General features: G+C 33.1%; 1 protein-coding gene across 1 annotated transcript in view; it reads left to right on the forward strand.

Annotated features, from left to right (window-relative positions):
* ksr (kinase suppressor of ras) overlaps window positions 1–21,707 on the forward strand; it is a 60,263-nt gene extending 38,556 nt beyond the window's left edge. The window contains exon 14 of the mRNA XM_072529202.1: window positions 139–21,707. Within this exon, the coding sequence (XP_072385303.1) occupies window positions 139–291 (153 nt within the window). The 3' untranslated portion in view covers window positions 292–21,707. The remainder of the gene's footprint in view (window positions 1–138) is intronic.
* The last annotated feature ends 2,223 nt before the right edge of the window (window positions 21,708–23,930 follow it).

The raw sequence follows: 23,930 nt of genomic DNA on the forward strand, positions 1-23,930 counted from the left end.
ATTATTGGGATGTTTTTAATGTTTTAATGTAAAAGCCTCAGAATGGAAATTGCCGAAAAGTATGTTAATTTTTTTTTCTACATCGTATATGAAATAGGGTGGTCAGGAAATCTAGAATATATTTTATTATTTATTTAGGATATATTAATGCTCTGCTGGTCATTCCATTCCAACGACAGGCCTGATTTCATCAGGTTACTAAACATCCTCGATAAGCTGCCAAAGAAACGACTGGCTCGCAGTCCATCTCATCCTATTCATCTTTCTAGGTCGGCTGAATCTGTATTCTAAAAGTTGTTAAGCATTTTCAAAGTATGGTGTACCATTTGCCCGATATGTGTTACATGAAAAACAAAAAAGAAATTAAAGTTGACAAATATTTGTTCTGTAGCAAGTTATTTGTGCAATTAGGAAATATATTTTTTTGAAAGATCCTTTGCAGTTCTCAACAGCTGTTCTATTAGGCCTTGTCGCGACCCTATAAGGAATGAAAGGAATTTAAAAATTCAAAATTCCGTGTTTAATATTGTTTCATGTAAGATATTATGTTTCAAAAATTAAAATTAAAGAATAATAATTTATTACAAATAAAATCTAAATGCTGCCTGACACAATTACCCATCCCAAACGTAAAGAGTGGTTAACACGCGTATCACAAGACACCTACAGCTTAATAGTGTCCAACAAACAAGAGGAACTTGTATAATTAACGCACTCCTTCAGAAAAAATCAATACAAAAACTACACTCTATCGAAAGCAGAACAATACCGACGACAAAAAGGTCCTATAGAAATCAAATTAGAAGCTTTCTTACCGTATGTTAGGGGAATCACAAATAATATATGTTTATAAGCTGACGGTTATGATGATAGAAAGATCTTTGAGTTTTTGAAGATCAAATCTCTATATCTAGTATATTATTAGTTCATTATTAATATTATTTTTATAGGGACATCATATGCTTTAAATGTTCATAAAAACTTGTTACTTTTAAAAAAATTTATAACCTTTAATAATACAGATATCGAAATGATTTTTTTACGAAAATGTTAAGAAAAGATGATGTTATCTCGCTATATTAATAAGATGTAGCGTTTTTTTTTGTAATAAAGTCCATAGGGTGTTGTGAAATAAGATGAAAAATACAACTTTATTCTTAAACTCCGTATTTGAGTATAATTTCAATTTTCAATATTAAACAAGCTCAAACGTTATTAAATTGTCTGTCTTTCTACACTTAAAATTTGTATGTAAATATTCAATCTCAAAATATTTGCTTTCATTACCAATTTCCACAATACAGTCAATATACTACATATATAATTAATATACAACAATACATATAAAGTCATACTGTGTGGGACACTATCAGAATGGGGTTTCATAAAAAGGCAAGAAAACTAGGGAAAATTGGAAAAAAATAAATGGCAAAAGAGAAACGGAATCTGTCTTACGTTGGTAGGTTTACTTGTAGGCAAAAGAAATTAAAAAAAGTTGCTACTTCGGGCACCAATTGTAATATCAACAAAAAGGCCGACAGCTAGGGTGCCAGTTGTAACATTAAAAACAGGCCAGCCACTTAGGGCATCATATGTAACAATAAAAACCATCTGACCAGGTTGGACGTCAGTTGTATCAATATTAACAAGCCCCACGTTGGGCGCCAGTTGTAACCATGTATAATTTGCTTATTGGGGTTTGAAAGGGGGGACTGAACAATTACTGGGCTTGGTAAGTAAATAAATTGATACGTTTGCGAACGGCTACTCGTGTTTTGGTTTGAGAGCTGAGTCGTGGATAAGGATTCCTTTATTTGGGGAGGACTGGGAGGACTATCTACGAAAAAGAAATAAAAAAATACTTATAGAGATGTCCTGGGCAACACTAAACAAGAAGATTCCTAAACTATTCAAAATTGGACGCCGTTTAAAAAAATCCTCGTGCTAGTTAGAAAGAAAAGTTTTTCTCTCCTAAAAAATTCAAGGATGAATATCTTTTTAAAAGAAATAATTCTAAACTCCTGGTTTAAAAAGAAACATTACATATTTATTTTTATTTCACATAAACAGTTATTACAAATAAAAATATCTAAATTGATCAACAAAAATTACATTGAATTGGACCTTCTACCAAAACAGAATTAAAACTGTTTATCAACAAATGTTACATTGAACTTTCTAACAAAACAGACTTTAAAAAAATGGTTATGTACCAAATGACAGAAAAGGTGTACTAACTGTCATATATTGAAATGAAAGTACTCAACTTTTCAAGTTAATTTTATTTAAAAGAAACTAAAATGTGACATTCTTTTGAAATTATTAAAACAAAGTTTGTTACCTTAGATTTGAATACAAAAAAAAACACTGTCCCACACAAACTTCAAACGATCTAGATCCGACCCAAATCCGATTATCAAATTCCTTGACAAAGAAAACAGCTTTCAAAAAACCGGTAACTAACTCACTATACAAATACCGCCACATATCATTTTGAGCTTAAATCACCTTTTAACCAAAACTCATCGAGTTAACCCAAAATTTGCTGGTTTTTAAAACTATAACCGAAAACCACGTTTCCTCGTTCAGACCACAATTTATTCTCATCGATTGCTACACTAACGAATTTCCGATGACAAAATTTTTCATGATTTCAAAAATAAAATCGACTGCTTTCGCGACCGGTCCATCGAGGAGTGACTTCATCCTCAAAAATCATTATAAACATAAGCGGAAAGATTCCTGTTTATTTCGTGCGCAAATATCTAGGCTTAACAAAGGTCAATCGAAAGATGAATTATTATAACTATTGTAAACAGACTCGAAAATGTTTACATTACCAATCTTAGAGACGCAAAAATATTAAGAATCTTATCAATATCAATCTCATCAATAATAACTTGACTTTTAAGTGACTGTAAGAGTTAACCAAGATTATATAGAAATTTTCGCTATAAAATGTTATTATTCAAATTATACATAATGAAATTATAAACTAAATATGATTAGAGTTTGTGTAACACATATGGGCTAAATGACATACAAGTGATTTCAGTGTGATTTTTGTAAATATAATAAATGCAACATAAGACCTCATGAATGTGCTAATATTCAGGCGAGGTTCTGTAAGAGCATTATTTTTCTAGGAAGTGTGAATTTGAAAAATGTAATACATATAAAAGAGTTATTTGTTTTCAATTTATGATTCAGGTTTAATGAATTGTCTAGCACAACTCTCGCACTTTTTAAATATATTGTTATTTGATCACTTCCGTATCTGCCAATATAATAAAGTAGTATAGTTTATAATACCAGCATCAACATAATATGGTTCTGCTTACAAATATTTCATTGTGGCATTTATATATCTACTATATTTCATGAGAATTAACCACGATTTTAATTTAAAATACCTTTATTTTGAGTAACGTAAAAATTAGCCCAAGGGGGTATGCTGTCTTTGAATTTAGACTAACCGAAGAAACCCGGTTTAAATACGTTCACAATGCTACTGGCTGTCAGGTGTTTTTAAGGACATAACGGCAAGCATTGGGAAGTAGGTCAATAGATCTAGACTAGGCATGCGGAAACGGTTCATTACAACTAAATAAAAGAAGAAATATCCATACAAAAATATTACATTTTTAAAACATGTATCTATATAAGAGTTTAATCATTATTTCTCTTAATGACCTGGTAAATATTCGATTTGAAAATATTTTCTATAATGTTTAAAATGAAAGAATGAAGATAATAAAAAAATTAAGAATTTACCTTGGTCATGGTCATATCATAGATGAAGCACAAGAAGGAATAAAAGTCAATAGAAAAATCGTGAACAGTATCAGGTATGCCCATGATACAGTACTGATTGCTGGCAGTGAAGAAGAACTACAAATTCTGTTAACCAAAGTAGTGCGACAAGGAGAACTATACGGCCTTAACGTGAATGTAAAAAAAAACCAAAACAATGGTAATTTCAAAAAAACACACACCAGTTATAAACATACTAGTCAACAGCAATCTAGTTGAACAAGTGAAAAAGTTTAAGTATCTAGGCTGTTGGATACATGAAACCTTAGACCAAGAACAAGAGGTTAAATGTAGAATAGAACAGGCAAGAAACACCTTCTTAAAGCTGCGACAGTTACTCACTACCCGTAATCTTGATTTGTCCCTACGATACCGCATGATAAAGTGTTATGTATATAGTGTACTTTACACGGCGTGGAAGCTTGGACGTTAACAGTCAGCTCGTTATGACGTTTAGAGAGCTTTGAGATGTGGGTATTTCGTCGTATGCTGAAAATTCCATGGACCGACCGCGTTAGAAATGAAGAAGTTTTAAGGCGTATGAATAAAGAACGTGAACTCACAGAAATTGTCAAGAAGCGTAAAACGTCTTACCATGGACACATATTTAGACACGACAGATATAACTTCCTTCAGCTTATTATAGAAGGGAGACGCGGCCCGGGTAGACGACAAGTGACCTGGCTGCGCAACATCAAAGATTGGACATAATTAGACTTTCAAAATTTAATAAGGAAAGCCCAAAATAGGGAAGACTTTGCAGAGGTCATCGCCAACCTTCGCTAAGAAGACGGCACCTAAAGAAGAAGATGGTCATATCATGATGTGTATGTAGTAGTATATGTAAAATAAAAAACAAAACAATATACTCATGTTACACTGATAGACCCTTTTAACATTTCACTGGTCACTAGATACTTTAAAGGGTACATTAAGAAAATTTTAGCTCTTTTTAATTTTAATTTTAATTTTTCCAAAAATAGAAATCATATCAAGAATCGAACAAGCAAGGAAAGCATTCATGAGCATGAAAACATTTTTTACAAGATCAGACCTTAGTCTGCAGCTTAGAATGCGAATGATCAGATGTTAGAGGTAATGGACTTTGACAAGAGCCATGAGTCATGCCGATGCAGTACACAAGTTTACCTGGTATTTACAAGGTCATAGCTCTCGTTTTTTCCATTACCTATACGTTTTTTCTGTCTTACTGTATGTGAAAGTTGGACATTGGACTCTGAAATAGAAAAAAGAATAGAAGCCTTTGAGATGTACATACATATACAGACGAATGTTGAGAATTCCATGGGTACAAAGAGTTACTAATGTTGAGGTACTTCGTCGCATGTGTAAATAAAAAAAAATTACTAAGAATAATCAAAGAGAGGAAAATGCAATACTTGTGTCATGATACGAATTACTTCAAGTTATACTGGAAGGAAAAGTACAGGGCAAAAGATCAATAGGAAGACGCCAGAATTCGTGGCTGAAACACCTGAGATGGTTCGACCGCTCATCCGCAGAAATCTTTCGCCCAGCAGTTTCAAAAACTACAATTGCCATTTGGATCGCCAACCTTCGAAAGGAGACGGCGCCATGAGAAGAAGAGAATGTTCTCTAGCAGAAATACCAAAAATAAAATAAAAAAATTACAGTGAATTTTGGTTGTTTCACTATATACTTTGATTGTAGTCTACATGGATTCATTTAATGACGAATAATTGGATGAACTGCTTCCCAGCGAATAACTAGATGAATTGATTGTTATTTCCAGAGGTTCCAGACTAAAGCCATAAAAAACCATTGTACGGAGGGACTCTATGTAAACTCTGTCTTCTGTAAGGAGACAGCTGGACATGTTTTATCATCTTGATAACAAGGGATAAACCAGAAATTAAGAAAACCATAATATAGCTCTTTCAAAAATAATAGCACAAAAACTGCCTAAGATTCACCTATATCAGCAAAGCTGTGTTCTTGCAGGTAACGGAACCGGGATCATTCCGGTACGATCTGAACTGGCCTACTGCCAGAATCAGAACCTTCACTCAACCTCTACGAGACGATCACCGTTACCGCTTTTGTGGGTAAAATTTAATTCAATTCAAACGCAAGTTTCTTCGACGTTGGATCTTAAGCGGACTATAGAAATAAACATTATTCTAGTTGGAAATTTTGAGACGCAATTCTTTAAGTGTTTTTAAATAAAACCTTTTAGGAAGAAGAGAAATTTGTATAATATCCAAAGTGGACAAAAAAATACTACAATCTAATGCGAAAGTGGTAGCGCACAGCTAAAGCAGAATTTCTGTGTACACATTTTACTAATAATAATCACCAGTATCATCCTATTTTATATACAGAATAAAACATCACTTATCAATATAATTTTTTGGTTCATATTGGGCCTTCAGAGCTGCTTCAGTTCATTGGTCCAACAAAGTATATGCATTATGTAGAGAACAATAACAGGATTCTTTTTACTGTAAATCACAGACTACAACATCACGAATATCTAACACCTTCAAATATATTCCCAAAAAGACAAAGTCCTCATACTTTATATTGTAGAATAGTTAAAAGCTTTGGATTATGTTGACGTTGAAGGAACGTTAGTTCAATATAAAATGGTTTTATGAGTATGCTTAATAAAAAAACTATACACATATACAAAAAGACCGACAGTCCTCTATATAAGCGAAACGTGGGTGCTAATCCAAACACAAGAAGAAAAAATTAATATATGTATGTATTAAAGAGAGGGATGTATATAGAAGAAGAACCAATGTCGAGATCATGAGTCTATTTAAAAAGACTGCGATATCAGAAGTTATAAAAGTATCACGATTGAAATGGTTGGGAAATTTAGAAAGAATACCAAAAATACTTGAAAAATATTGACTTACATATGCCAGCAAACTTACATGTGGTGACTGCCACAAAAACTTGCATCGGTCAAACTGGTAGACCTTTTAACAAACGTCTAGCAGAACACAAAAGGGCTTTCAATAATAGAAAAATAGATTCTAAATACGTACTTCACCTTCTAGACCGTAATCATTCTTTTAGTGACCAATTTCAAATTCTGCATATTAAAAATAAAGGCCTTCAGCTATCTTGATTAGAATCTATAGAAATTATTAAATAAAATATACAGATATAATTCTGAGTGACTAATTTAAGATAAACAGCTATCTTCTCCTCAACTTATTCATTTAAAGACTATAAGCTGTAGACGCATAGTAAAAAATACATCACTTGAGAAAGGCACTCTACCGAAGCAGCTGAAGTGATAATAAATTATAAATTTTGTGAAAGTGTTGAAAACTAAAGTTTTCAAAGAAATAAATAATTTTCCCGTTACTTGCCGCAACCCAACTTTCAAAACAAATATATTCTTTTCTTTTTGTCCCTTCTCTCTTCTTTCCAACAAAAATCTAAAGAAACCCCAAAAATTTAGGATGATTTTATAACCATGCTTATAGAAATTAAAGAAAAAATCGATGACAGAAATCCTTCCACCCTTAGTTTCCTTGAAATTTGCAACTTTCTATTACACAAATTTAAAAATTTAAATTACTCGTATATTATTGAATACAAAGCAAAACCTTCAACATCACCAGAATAAAAAAGAAGAGCATCACTAAAAAAAAAGAAGAATTTACTACTTTCATATCTTCTACTGAATTAAAAGGCGCGAAACGTTGATATTGCAGTGGAATCCCAATGATTAATTCACACAAAAAATAATAATATTTTCATTTCTAACTCTACATCACATTGTAATGGTATTTACTAATTTTCATTGGAATTAACCACCGTTTCAGTTGAAAATACATTTACTTTGATTCCACTTCCGAAATCGTTTTCAAAATTTAAATTAAACAAATTTTAATTTGTATTTTTTCAACTGGTTAACACCCATTCTTCTTCTGCTCCGTGTGCCTCATCTTTAAGGGCATTGGTGATCATTACGGCCCATTTTACTCTGTTTACAGCAATTCGGAAGAGTTCTATTGTTGTTTTTCCACTCCACTGATTAAAATTTTTCACCCTGGACGTGCGTCGTCTCCCCGGTCCTCTTTTTCCATTCCCTTTCCGTTGTATAATCCATCTCGTCAACTCATCTTTTTCATTTCTTAGTATGTGACCAAAGTAGCTCAGTCTCCTTTATAGTGTTGAGTGATTTGTTACGTGTTGTGTCCATCATATTTTCCACATTCTTCTATTCTATAACACTACATCTCAAAGCTGACAAATCTTCTTTCAGTTGCGTCTGCAACTGTCCAGGCTTCAACTTAATATAAAAGGATAGAGAATACTTAGCATCTCAAGACTCTAGTTCTAACTCTCATTAAAGATAGTAAATAAAATTAAAATTTCACAAGAAAAATAGCTTCAGAACCAAATTGTAATATTGTATTGAATTATTATTTTATTATACTCTATATTTATAAGTTTGTTTCAACACACAATTTTTATACGGCCCAGAAATCGTTACGCAACTGTGTCGTTTATGCGCATGTTCATCATTTGTACCGTCCGATGACGGTATTTCTTCAAACGATTCTAGTGTGCAGGTTAACCCAACGAGTACTTGCATTTGCCCAATCACTGAAATGATCGTCACGAAACTATCAATGGACGATCACAATTTTTATTGGAACGTATTTTGTTTACTGCGCAGGAGCGTGACCGTTATGTGACGGTTTTTTGTTGTGTTGGAACAAACCTTATGTCTCCCGCTAATTAATCAAATAATTGATGCTACTTATAGACCTAGAAATAAAAATATAGATATAGAAATAAAAAACCAGTGTTGAAATTGGCAGGTACCGAAAAGTAGGACTTAAATAACAATTATTGTAGTACAAACAAATATAATTCTAAAATTGTGAATTCATAAGCTGGTGAAATCTATGCAAACATTTTTATGTATTCTAAACTAGACTTAGTCCTTTCTTAAGTATTGTTGATGGTACACTTCGACTACTGATACTAAATGCGTTTTTAACATATACTGCCTTTAATTTTACTGTACAGGTTTGTTCAAGTATCAACTGTCGAAACGTACTTTTAATGTTCATAAATGAACTTTTATGACTCCTCATATCGGTCCAAAATTTATTCAATTTAGTACGGAGAACCGTCGCAAAGTTTGGAGCAAATATTTTTTTTTTCAATTGTTATCAATTTTAACTCTAAAAGGTATTTTTACTATAAGTGTTTTTAATAAAATAATAGAGCTAGTGTTTCTTGTATAGATATACTTCTCAAATCGCGAAATGAGTTGACCATAAAATGACGCAAACTAGAATGCCACATAATGCGCAATGAGCAACTATATAACCGGCTTCATACTTTTCGAAAATAGTTTGACCTAACTACTATACGACTTTTCAGAATAGCCATGTTTGTATTTGTTAGTCCAACCTAACCTAGTGCAAAGTTAAAAGTAAGCTAACCCCCACGTGGTGCACCCTGATCAATTGTAGCTAAATATTCTATAAACTTGGCGACCAGACTATCCTTTAGGATCTGCTAACAAATGTAACGAAGCCATCAAATAAACGGTTCCTATGGGAACCAACCGACTAGAAGATTGGGAGCATCAGTCCGGAACCTCCAGTTAAATATTGAGGAAATTTATCGATCCAAATCCGAATACGTCTCAAATTTTCTTCTATATATGGTACTCCTGCAAGAAATGCATGCCGACTCAGAAGAGCACCTACAAAGAAGTGGACGCATCCATGGTTTTCAACAAATAGGTGCAACCTACCATCACACGTATTTTTGCAACGGTATTGAAAATGCACAATTACACTCCACCAGTGCAGAAAGCAACTTCCATATTGTAGACATAAAAGTAGACAATATAAGACATATTATAAATGTTTACAAATCACCAAATCAAAACTGACCGCGTACTGTACTTCCTGTATATGTACACCCAACGATATATGCCGGAGACTTTAATAGCCATCACGGGACGTGGTTTTATGTCCAGAACAACGAACAGAGCCAGCATAGACCTGTCATCTTAGAGGACTGATGTAACTATACCCCTGGTACGCTCCTTTCCACGGCCTAGATGGAATTTCTAAAGAACTGACTGGGAAAAATATACAAAAAACTTAAATACGTATATCTGGTTTGTACCACCACTACCTAAATGCTACCATCGTTTAAAAAAACCTATAATTACTACAGCATATTCCCAGAGGGTTTAGAAGAGAATATATTCCAGAATGGAATGAACGATGTGAATAATTTTACGAAGACTTTATTAGTAGTGGCAACCAAGAAATATCCAATGAAATTATCTGTAACTTAGATGCCACTTAGAGGCATTGAACCTACTACGCAAACTCGGTGGTGCCACAGCGCCAGCACAGAAAAATCCAATTATAACACTTAACAAAATTGCAAACAACATTGTCAAAATGTTAAGAGTCCCGAGAGATAAACCACATGCCTTGGAGATTAAACGTGAACTCAATCACTTAAAGAGAACACTTCAGGTTTGTCAGAATAATTATCCAGATTATTTACTGAGGATGAGGTTGTCACTGCTCTAAAGTACATGAAACCGGAAAAAGATCCTGGTTTTGACAACATACACAAAGAATTTCTTGTCCATGCTAGTAAAAATGTAATTATGTGGCTGTCAAAATTCTTCTCGAACGTCCTGATAGCCAACCACCTCTCTAGGGAGTTCAAAAAATCAAAAATAATATCCTACACTAAAGCCAGGAAAACCAGCAGAAGCACTCCTTAGCTAAAACTAGGATTTTAAGTTAAATTTTATTTCATACAACTTCTTTTCGAAAAAAGGTTTTGACATGAAATAAAGTAATGGTTGCTAATTTCACCCCCGTATAATATAACAGGAATATTGAAAAAATACCCGTGGTTAGTCCTTTGCAAGTGCACGAAAATTACAGAGTTTCAAGTTTCTAGTTTTACTGAAATTTAAAAGACTAAATAAAAACTTAATTTTAGTTACCACCTTTTAAGGATGATATCACCCTTGATAAGGGGTGGACTGAGGAAATTTCGTTATAGGAAAGACCTATCTTAATTTCATACGAGCAATCACCTCCTGAATTTTGTCGCATGAATTTAGAAACACCCTGTATACATGCCGCATAACTTTAAAACTATACAAAATATACTAGGATCCGAATATTGTGACATTCATTAAAATAGGACAGCTGCGTTGGATTGGACATGTGAAAAGAATGGAAGATAGCGAAATACCAAACAAAACAAGAAAACAGGTGCCAGTAGGAAAAAGAATAAGAGGAAGATCGAAGCTGATATATTGTTATATAGAGCAAATAGAAAATGATAACCTTAAAAACAAAAAATTGGAAAAAAAGCTCGATCAGAATATAGAAGAATCCTGGAACAGGCCAAGGCTTAAAAAGGGTTGTCGAGCCAGTGATGACGATTGATAGTAGTAAAGATGTGTTACGTAAATCATGCTGCAGCAAATATTACCAGGTTCCAGTGTATAATCTATTAAATATTTCTAGTTTATTAGATAGTCTATTAAATATTTCCGGCGTTGTGAGATTTATCTGTTTTATTTCTTGAACTTCCAACTTTGTAAGTATTGTAAAATTGAATTATTCGTTGATTGAAAACAGAACGCCTTTAAACATACGTCCTCAAGGTCGGTTTACACTAACAATAGCATGACATAAACGTACCATGTTTAGCAATTATTATAATTTGTTTGTTTCCCTTATGTTACGAACAAATACGTTGGTTTTTAGTTTAAAAATACTTATTTTAAAAAATACCTTTATCATCACCTAATGTACCTTTTGTATCAAAATTTGTCGATTTAAAAAAGTTAGCGATGGTTTTCCCTTTTAACTGGCAATTTAAGCACGGATTGTGATAACTGTTATTTCTCGCACTTGGGAAAGTGCGGAAAATAAGTCTGTACCGCAGGTTTCTAGATAAAAAAATATAATGTTTGTACATTGGATTGTATTAGGTGATATATATTTTATTCGTTTATACCGAATATACCCGATTTTGGTTGCGGGTAGATACTACGATCTATTTAAATATATTTCACTTTGTCGATATTGAATATATTATTAATTAAAGAAGTCCTATGAACTACATATTTATAGTTATATCATTTTTCCAGTGAGTATTATAGCAAATATCGAATCGATAGAAACGGTTGGTCGGTTCTGTGTGAAAGTTTATCCGGTCTATAGCAGAACTTAAAGATCTTTTTTTATCGCATTAATTTCCATTTTCGTCTTACTAGCTTAATTTAAATACTTGGAAATAGTTGGTTTTAATACCTATTTAATATATATCGTACTATAGTGTAGTTCTTAATAGTTGCCAGCACAGTACCGTCAATATATATGTATACTCAGAAAGATAATTATTGGTTACATAGTGATCCTCATGATTCTACAAGTGATTATTAAAATTTTAATGCCAAAACAACAGATTTCTGTATTTTTTAACATACGTGACATACATTTTCCCTATTTGAGCTCATATTACAATAGGGTAATAAAGTTTAGAAATTGAACATCTGCAAATAAATATATTAGGAATCAGAGAAATTCGATGGCAATGAGATAGAAAATGCACAATGAAAAACGTAATGCTGGACTATGGTAACGAAGATCCATCTCATTTGTATGCTGTAGGCATTCTCGTAGACAATAAAGTTAAAAGAGCGGTATTTAGTTTTACGCCAATTTCAGAAAGAGTTGCAATGGAAATTAATACAGTAACATAATACGGGTGTACGCTCCCACAGCCGATAAACATGAGGAAGAGGTTGAGACGTTTTACAACAAACTAAACAATGCTCTGAACTTAACAAAGCAGCATACGGTAATAGTCATATTGGGAGATTTCAACGCCAATATTGCTAAGGGAGCAGCTAATTCATAGTAAAGATCTAATTATAGCAAACACCTTGTTTGACATACCAAAGCGCAGAGTATATACCTGGAAATCAGGTTCTGGAAAAAGGCTTTGGATAGGGTCCAACATGACAAATTAATTAACATTATAAATCAAAGACCATTGACACCGGTGACATCAGAATTGTAACAAGTCCATATTGTAATCAGAAAGCCAAAATAAGAATAGAAGATAAACTGTCAGAAGAGATGGATATTCTTAAGGGGGGTAAAACAGGGGCGTATATTGTCACCGCCGATAATTAAGATAATTATACAGCGAGGCCATCTTCAAGGATACTTTGGACGATTGTAAAGATGACATGATTATCATCATCATAAGAGGATCGACAATCCGTTGTGGATCTTGGCCTGCTCACAAAGAAGTCGCCATTCCTGTCGATTCCTGCAACTTCCCTCCATCTTCTGACCCTTAGAATCTGTAGGTCTTCTTCATCATCATCAATCCATCTCCTTCGTGGCCGTCCTTTACTTCTTGTGCCCTCTGGTTTTGAAAATGTTAATCTCTTCGTGAATTCGTGATCTGACATCCTAGCAATGTGTCCAGCCCATTCGTTAAAGTCTCTGCACTTGAACGAATTTCACAATATCTGGATCGGTGTATAACTGATATAGTTCAAAGTTGCATCTCCGACGCCATAACTCATTTTTATTTACGGCCCCAAAAATCTTTCTAAGAATTTTTCTCTCAAAAATATCAAGAAGTGTTTAATTTTGAGATAAGGTCCACGTTTCAGCCCCATATATCAAAACCGGTCTTATTAAGGTCTTGTATATATGGAGCTTTACTGCACGTTTTATATTTTTATTTTTTAAATGTTTCTGGAGACCTTGAACAGTTCTGTTTGCTATTGCTATGCGTCTTTTTATTTCGTCGCTTGTCGTGTTTGTTGCGTTTACTAGCGATCCAAGATATGTGAATTCTTTAACTTGCTCAAAGGTATGGTTGTTAATTTGAACTCTCTGTTGGATATTTCAGGGGTTTTTAGAAACCAACATATATTTAGTTCTTTCCTCGTTTACCACTAGTCCTAATTCACTTGCCGCGTCCGCAAGCCTTGTAAAACACTGCACCATGTCTCTCATACTTCTGCCCACTGTAACTATATCATCAGCGAATGTGAGAATTTTCGTCGATCTATTAAAAGTAGTTTCATTCATTCTAATATTTAATTGTCCGATTGCCTTTTCTAAGGCAATATTAAAGAGGAGACTTGCCAGCGCATCCCCCTGTCTTAGACCATTATTAATGTCAAAGAACGTAGAGTTTTCTCCTTCAATTCTAACGCATGAGCTTATTGCATTGTTAATTAGGTCAACTTAACTAACTTAGGTGGTATCCCAAAGTCTATCATTGCATTATATAATGCAGTTCTTTTCACACTATCATAGGCTACTCTGAAGTCGACGAAGAGATGGTGTGTATCTATGTTATATTCTAGTGACTTTTCTAGAATCTGCCTATGTGCTTGAATTTGAAGTGTAGTTGACTTTCCAGCAGTAAACCCGCATTAATATTAACCAACAATATCCTTTGTAAAATGTTTAAGTATTTCAAACAATACATTGCCGAAGATTTTATACGCAGATGCTAACAGAGTAATGTCTCTATAGTTCTTACACTCTAGTTGATCATCCTTTTTATGCAACGGACATATTATTCCCTTTATGTCCCAACGGACATGATTATAAATAAAGAAACTATTAACAGCTTGAGGCGGGTGACATGGTCATTTATTTATTTCAACTTTACAGGCTTTAACAGATATATTACAACGACTGAATAAAAACTGTCACAAATATGGCATCAGCACGAATTTAAGTAAGACAAAATTCATGGTTATTATGAGACAACGAAACATTACATATCAACAATATTCAAATATAAAAAAGTAAACAGGTACAAGTACTCGGAAACATGGATAACTCGTAATACAGAACAGATTCAAGAGATTAAAATTATTTATTATGTACAGTTATTCTATGGCTCTAAGGCGTTGACGCTGAAATGATAGAGAAATATTAGAGGTATTTAAATGCTGGTGCTATTGTGGACTTTGTATATCGTGCAAAGGCAGAGGTACAAATATTGAAGTTCTACTCAGAGTTAATAAATATGAGCAAGTCGTTCAAACGAAACAAATTAAAAAGCGAAAACTTGAATAAATCGCACATGTCATGAGAGGATCAAGATACAGACTGCTACAGTTGATTATGGAAGGTAAAATTAAAAGTAAGAGAGAGAGGAAGAAGGTAAAGCTCTTGGTTGTTAAATCTGAGAGAATGGTCTAACTTAAGCTCCATTCAAATTTTTAGAGCTGCCGCAAAGTGAAATTGCCATGTTGATATCCAATCTTTGATAGAAGACGGAACTTATAACTGTTGGACAGTGGTGAAGATTAGAGGGTAACTGATAACTTTTTTTAATTTTTGAGATTTTTTGATATGTATTATAATATAATAATGGCACATTATTTTGGAGTTTATGTGCCGTGGTCTAAAATTGTTCGTTGATGACGTTTCGTCATTATCAAAGGCGATGAAGCAGCGAACGTAATAATCCATCGCTTATTGATCTGACCGGCAAGTATCTAGAACATATGCTAGTCTATTCAATAAATAATATTCATTAATTATTATAACGTTCATGAACTGCTTTAATAAGATTGCTATCTTACTCCATGAGATTAAAATAATATTTAATATTTATTTATTTATTCTTAATTGGTTTAAAATATCAAGATCTTAAACTGATCATGAACTTTTATGGTTGCTTAGAGGATTCTAAGTTAAGATTCGATTGTTAATCGTGTGTATAATAAAAAAGCAGTACTTAGGACTTCTTTAAGTTGTTGAACAAACTGTTGTTTGAATCATTACAGTCAGAATTTGACATTATGTAAGTATTAGTTGTAGGAGTCTAATAATTATAAATATCAGAAACTAAAACAATTATTATTATAATCTTACAACCTTATTAGTACCTCTAGAGTACCTTATTCGTCTTAAAAATTTTAAGTGACAGTTTTAATCTTCTTTGCATTCTGTATTACACCATCCGTTGTCCTAAGCTTTGGTTTACCATAATATATATGTGCCGCATAATCTAGTTATCTATTTTATATTTGAAATTAAGCTACATTTCTTCTTCTTCTTAACGTGCCTTATCAAGTCTCATTGTCGTTGGCGATTAACACGGCAAGACTCCCTATCTTGAGCTAGCTTGAGACATTCTTAAAATAAGAGGCTTAGCCGTCCACGATATTTTTAGTGTTTGTCTATACAACCACACTTCAAAAACGTCTAAACGGTTAATAGTGGATATTTTCAAGGTCCATGCTTCGACACAGTTACAGAAGAGTGACCTCATTTTTAAAAAAAGTTTGCACGAGGCATCTTAATTCTACATTTAATCTCTATCTTAATCTAATTGTTCGGTAATATAATAACCTAGATATTTAAAATAGTATACTCTGGTTGTCCATCTATTTGTAATTGTCTATTTTGATAAGGTAAGCGACTAAATACCTTGTATATTGTTTTAGGACAATTAATTTTTAGTCCCATCTCTCGTCTGGACTTTAAAAGACATTGCAATCCATTTAAGTCAACGCTCAATATCTGATGGTATTTATCAGTTTTCAATTAATTTTTACACCATATTCCAAAAGTTTTAAAGGATCTTCATGTTCCAAAATAGAGTCACTCCTTTGGAATCTCCTCTCCCGCTTCGATGATCCTTGCGCCTCCATATTTCAGCAGTTCCATATTTGTGTTCCCTGGTCCTGGTGCTTTGTTGTTTTTGGTTTTTGGTGTTTTATTTATATCTTCCTCTGTTATTTCGACTTCTTCTGTTATTATTGTCACAGGGTGTTGTTACATGTACTCCGGTCTATTCTCCTGCAATAATTTTATGTCATGCTTTGTCCACTCCTTGGATGTAATTATCTAAATATTTTTATTTTTCGTTTATTCTGATGCTTTTTATTGTTTTCCATGCTTCCGTTGATCTGTTATCCCCTATCGTATTGTCTATATCTCTGCACATTCTTCCCAGTATTCGTTCTTCTCGAGCCTTATCCTTTGCTTCACTTGTTGTCTGAGGGTAACATATTCTTCTCGTGTTCCTGGGTTCTGTCGTTTAGTCAAGTATGAATGTATTTTTCCTTTTAATGATCTCATCTAGGTCGTCACTGTATTTCTCCAAATATTTATTCTTGTGTTGTTCAATATCCAGCTCTTCGTTTGCCGCTTTGTTTATTTTTTCCTTTAGGTGTTGATACATTTCTGTTGTTTCTTCTTTCATCTTCGTTCATCTATAGCATATTTTGCTGCCTATTCTGATACAGTGTTCGAATACTACATTGTTGTTAGAAGTTCTACATTATGCCTCATATTTGCAAGTTTTTGCATCTCCTCATCTTTCTGGATATTGTCTTTTTGTCGTATTTCCGTGTATATCAATTGCCCTAGTAATAATCGGTGGTTACTTGCAGATTATGTTTGTATGTATAGGTACTCTTACATCGTGTATTATTGTTTTGCTGGCTTTTCTTAATATGTATTATTAAATCAATAATTGATCTTTTGTTTCTACTAGGTTTCTTCCATATGTATCTATATAAATATGTTTTTATGCTGAAATCTTGTGTTCTAATTTCTTCTCCGAAACGTTTTGGCACCAAAATCGACAGAGTATGGATACTTATACTTATATACCGCCAAACTTTCGTACTGATCTGAATTCGACAATAGTGACATTAACTTTATGTATGTTTTTGTCGGTTTTCTGTTAAAGTCTTCCGGTAGAGATCAATAAATTAACTTTATCGAACTGCGATATTCTATCTCTCTGACGAATTCCAGTTCAAAACCAAAGCTCCATTTTGGATTTTATACTGCTATATTTGAAATATTTCTATAACCAGTGTGTAGTTCGAACCATGACCCTAGTACACACTTCGAAGTGTGTCTGCAATCACGCCAAGCCATCGAGTTAACTTCAAATACTTTAAACTTACAGTAAAATCATAAAGATGGAGATAAAATTACTAATTTGAATAGTAATATTAGCTTCCTTAAAACTAATAAATTTTTATTATACTAAAAGGATCAAAGTTTGAATCGCATTTTTGTCAAATTCTGATCGTTGTTAGAATATAAAATCTCTACCATTGTCTTTCTCGTACTACTATTACTACTACTAACTACTATGTATATCTTTTTTTATATATATCTGAAGTTACTTTGTGTATTATATTTCAAGCTCTTTATTTAACGATTTTTAAATTTTTTTATACAAAACTTTCTGAAAAAGAGCACTCAAATTATTCAGTATTTATGTATATTGTATTGTAAATATAGGACCTACGTTGTTTTTTGAAGGACCCCACTCCTTTCTAACTATGTATATATATCTTATCTGTTAAACAAGGTACACATTTACTGTTATTGTAATGTTAGATAATTTATTTATTTTTTAATGTTTTTATATGTATAAAGAGGTTTTTTGTATCAGAAGGCAGGACTGATGTTTTACTTATTTAAATACGTAAATTATTATTGTTTACGCAAGTGTACAGGAGTCGATTTTTATTGTTTTACTGTATTTTCACGTACAACTTCATTATACGTAGTGAACTACTTTCGAATGATGATCTCATCAACTTTTATTAAAAGACCAATCTTTATTTTTTATATTACGAGACTTTTCTTGCTTAACTGATTTCATGAATGTGTGAAAGTTTCTTCAAATTGGTAATCGTGGACCAAAGTATAATTGTATAAGGTATATTGTTGGGAAATGCGGTTATGTTAGGAAACCATAGCGTTGTGTTTGTTCTGCGAGTATCATTGTATATTTAATGAGACTCAGAAGTCTTTGGTGATGCACATCGTTACAAATATTGCTTTGATAGAAACAAAAACCTGGACAAACGATATATAAAATTAATGACAAACCTCTATTACAACCAGTGAGCAGCGGTAAAAATTGGGCGTGAAATATAAGAAGAAGTGGAAATAATCAGCTGAGTCAGACAAGGATGTATATTGTCACCTCTATTATTTAACGCTAAGAAAGTTATATTGGAAACTATTGAATTAGAACCAGCGAAAATCAAGGTGAATTTTTAATTAACTATAATATACAGTGAGCACGTAAAGGTCGGAATAAATTCGTTAAACACTTGATTTAGCCATTGGTACAAAAAGCTCAGATAGGTCGATTTTATTTTTCATTTGCGCATTTTTTGCTGGACTCTTATTTTGGTGACGTCATCACTGTTTGAGTTATGACATCATTATCATTTTTTTAATGCTAATATCTTATTTTGACACTATTATCGAAATGAGAGCATATTTTTCTATACGAATGTCATATTTTTTTGTCGCTTATGTCACATAACCGTATATTTGAGAAAAAAGATATTTGACTCATATCTAAGAATAATTTATAAAAATATAAACTGGACTAAATAAACCTACAAACTATTAAATTCAATGCTCAAATTGTAAACCATTTGCCTCTTGACAATATGCAAAACGATGCTGAGACTTCTGCAAAACATTATTACGGGTATCAGCATTAATTAAATTAATTTCTGTCCTAATTCTCTCTTTAAGTTCATCAATACTATTGGTATGTTAACGTAAACTTTAGACTTAAAGTATCCCCATAAGGAAAAATCTAGTGGGGATAGATCAGGAGATCTAGCTGGCCGCTATAAAAATCTTCATCTGCCAATTCATATATTAGGAAAAATATTATTTAGGTATTCACGTACATGTCGTGCGTAATGCGCTGGTGCTTAATCTTGCTGGTACCATACCGAATTGTCTGGTAGCTGAGGATTTTGATTATTCGCTATTAAAGTAAATCAAAATACTTGTCGCCGTTCAATGAACCGTCAATAAAAAATGGGCCCACAATTTTATTAGCAACTATTCCTGCCCACACGTTAACTGTCTGTAGATACTGAGTGTGACCTTCTACTAGCCAATGAGGGTTCTTTGTGCCCAGTCCCTATAGTTCTGCCTATTTACTCTACTTGTTAAGGAGAAGGCGGCCTCAACTGAGAAAACACATTTCCGTAGGAATTGTGGATCATGATTACATCGACCCATCATTAGTTCACAGAATTCTTGTCTGCGATCGTCGTCACTTGCACTTTATTTGGGTGCCACTTATTCTCTTTTAGAGACTTTAAAACAGACGTTAGACAAATCGATTGCTTCAATGCAATTTGACAGGTTTGTTGGTGAGTTTTACCAATTGTTGATCTTGCGTAAGGCCTGGACATTTACTAAATTTCTAAATTTTGCTTCGACTTTGCCCATCGTCGATTGTGTAATAGGTCTATCGGGATATTTATTGTTAAATACGTTACAAAGCTTAGCTTGTGTGCGGATCCTGTCTCCATAACCTATCATCATTAAAATCTCTGTGCGTGTATTTCGCATGATATCGATAACTTTTTTAAAATACAGTTCTTTGATAGCTAACTATTATTCTGTAGTCGAATTAGTGCAATTTAGTCTTAATGAGACATGTTTTTATATACAACAAGATTTAAACCGATAAAAAGTAATTTTAAAAAACTATTTACAGGCAGCGGCGGAACGAAAATTACAAAAATACGTGTTTTAGTATTCCCGAATTAATTTCTGGAAATGTTGGAAAGGACGACCTAACTGACATAAGAAAAAATATTCGTTCGACATTCGTATACAAAAAGATGCGCTCTTTTCGATAATAGTGTCAAAATAAGGTATCACCATTAAAAAAATGATAATGTCATAACTCGAACAGTAATGACATCATCAAAAATATGAGTTCGGCAAAAAATGCGCAACTGAAAAATAAAATCGAGCTGTCTGAGCTTTTTTGCCCAATGGCCAAATCAAGAGTTTAACGAATTTATTCGAACCTTTACGTGTTCACTGTATATGCTGATGACATCGTAATAATAGCCTACAGTTTAGAAAATCTACAAAATATTGAATAAAATGGGAAATATAGACTCTCCCACAATCTAAAAAACAAATTCATGAAAATTAGTAAGAGCACTAATCCTAATAGTAAGAAGGCAACAGATCGAAAGCATTTTCAATTTTACAAAAATAAAAAGTCTCTCTAGCAGAGATTTGGCATTAGCCCTAAAAATACGATTACCTAAATGTTATTTATATAGTGTTCTATACCATGAAGCTGAATTGAGGACTCCAGAGATTTGAGATGTTCATATACAGAGAAAGACTTCGCGGGTACAAACCCTGAAGTGCTGAGAATGAGCAAAGAAAAAAAATTGGACTACAACATGCTAAACAATAAAATATTCACAAAAACGATTTCTGGTGAACATCAACAAAACAACCACTCTTTTCCGAAGGTTATAAAGAGCTAGATTATTGAGCAAAATGAACGGAGTCTTGTACTTCTCCTGATCAAGCACTATTAATGAAGGTTTAAACGTTTTTATTGATTGTTTTCTAATTGTAACACATACGCATTTCCCAATCACCATGTACAGCTGATATTGTAATGTATCTGTCTACTATAGAACTGTATCTCCTAGTTTTCACAAACAATACGTACTGATTCTTCTTAACTGGCTTTACTATTCATTCGTTAAGTATACGCAATAACTTTTGTAGATTTATTTACTACTTTTAAATGATTTATTGTATATAAATACGTTTTTATCCAAGTGCAATGTACCTTGTTAACACGACGAGCTGTATATAATGTTGAAATGCATTCCTAAATATGTTTCTCTAACTCTAGTCAATTTTCAAATTTTACGGAAAATTCAAACGACCGACTGTCTGTTTGTGTCGTTCTTTTGAATTTTTCAAGTTCACTTATATTATGCTACTAGTGTAATAAAAGACTAGGGTAAATAAAAAGAGTTAAACAATTTTCTGAGTTTTATTAGTTTTGCAGGAAATATTCTGAAGAAATAAAAATTGTGATACCAATAATTCCTCGAAACTTAATTTTTTAGGCCACATGATAGATTTACATGAAGAATGAAACGATAACGTTGTGAAGAATTTTTATTAACAAATAATAAAAAAAAATTAATAATGTGTTTGGCGACCCCGTAGCTGAATACACTCCTATATACGTCTAGGTATTGACAAAATGAGATGATCGATGTCTGCTTGTGGCACCTCGTTCCAAGCAACTTAAACTTCACTTATTAACTGTGCCAGAGTCTGTGGAGGATAGTGCAAAGTGGACAGTCTTCTTCCCATCATATCCCATACATTTTCGATAGGATTTATATCCGGAGCACGGGGCTGCCACGGCAAAACATTAACGTCAGCTTTTTGGAGAAAGTCCATAGTTTGACGAGCAATATGGGGACGCGCGTTGTCTTGCTGAAAAAGGACGTCTCGAAGACCGTCCAGATAAGGCAGTAAAGTGGTTTGTAAGATGTTATCAACATAACGCGCAGCTGTCATATTGCCTCAAATAAACACAAGTGGTGATCGGCTACCATAGTCAATAGCTTTTCAAACAATTACTCAAACTGTCCTGTGTACATGCGTCTCAACAGCAAACCCGATATCTCGTCGCTCTCCACGGCGGCGTCTTACCATCCTACGTCCATTATGCATTCCTAAACAGAATCGTGATTCAACGCTGAATACTACATTACGCCATTCTGCCGTTCTCTGCACCAGTTCAAACGTCTGTCATCATATTTGTACTTAAGTTCAAAGTACCTTGCACTATATTTATCTTTTGCCTCCATCTCACTGATTAACTCTTCTTCGGAAGCTTCTTCCAATATACTTTCAAGTACCGCACTTTCCACTTCACAAAGCTCATTGTACTTTACTTGTAAAAGTTCCCACTGTACGCTAATTTTCTGCCAGGGTCGAGTGTCCACCGGTTCAGCTAACAAACTGTCCAAAACAGTAGCAACGTTCGTAAATGCACTTTGAAGCACCGTTCTGCGTTTTTTATCTGATTCCATTTTTCGCTTAAAAAGGTTAACTTTGGCCGAGCCTCGCGACAAAAGCAAAATTATTCGCCGGAAAAAAGTTTGCGCTAAAATAAGCGAAAATAACTAACTTTTAAGCACACCCGTATATAAGTCATATCACGGTCGCCAAATATTACGTTAGGAATGTCCTACGATTAATTTTCGCATGAGACTCATTAATAATCATAAACATTAATTTCTATTACAAAAAAATTACTTTATTAAAATATACAAATGTGACTTTAAAAGTTTTATTTAATTCAGTTTCCTTCGGTGGTACAAATTCGACTCAACTAACCCTAACTATCTACGCAATTGTTATATATTCTTATAATATGATATTCGATACTCCCTACATTCTCAGACGAAAAAGTCATTAAATTTTAATTGCCTTCACCAGCAATCAGCCGGATTAGGGAATTTTTAAAATAAACGTTAAGTATTTACTAGGGAATTTTTAAAATAAACGTTAAGTATTTACTCAACAATGACAGTTCATATCCCCTAAAATTATTTTTGGGTGCGGAATTTGATCAAGGTTATTTAGTTCTTGTAGGTCTAGCTCGCTAGGATGTGGTAAATAAATTTTGCATATATTAATATGTTTTTGGTATGTTATACTCACTTCTACAACTTTGAGATTTGTACTTAATGCAATTGGCTTAGCTTCTAGGTATGTTTTTACAACATAGCTACCCCGCCACTGGCTTGTTGTACTATTCTGTTTTTTGGAAAACATTAATAATTTCGAAGATTTATATTAGCTTGTTTAAAATGAATTTCTTGAAGACATGAAATCTTATGGCATTTATTAAAAGTTTTAACTGTTCTATATGGATATAAAACCCATTAAGATTCCACTGTAAAATAAAGGAATCAGACCTGTTAGAATTCTGACTGAGATGTCGTTCATCTATCTCTTCTGTGGAAAAGAGATTATTGGGGTTTAGTTTATTTTTTTAACCTAGAGATATTATTTTTAATTTTGAATTGTGGGTATAACAGTAAACAAAATTAAGCATTTCAATTAGATCGGCAGTTTCATTCGAGTAGTCTTTTGAGATAATTTCAGGATGTTTGGCAAATAGTGTGTTTTCCAGAAAATCACATATTTCATTATAGTTTAGGATAGTGATCTGTTTTCTAT

This window comes from Diabrotica undecimpunctata, chromosome 4 (genome assembly GCF_040954645.1).
Source record: "Diabrotica undecimpunctata isolate CICGRU chromosome 4, icDiaUnde3, whole genome shotgun sequence".
Taxonomy (NCBI): domain Eukaryota; kingdom Metazoa; phylum Arthropoda; class Insecta; order Coleoptera; family Chrysomelidae; genus Diabrotica; species Diabrotica undecimpunctata.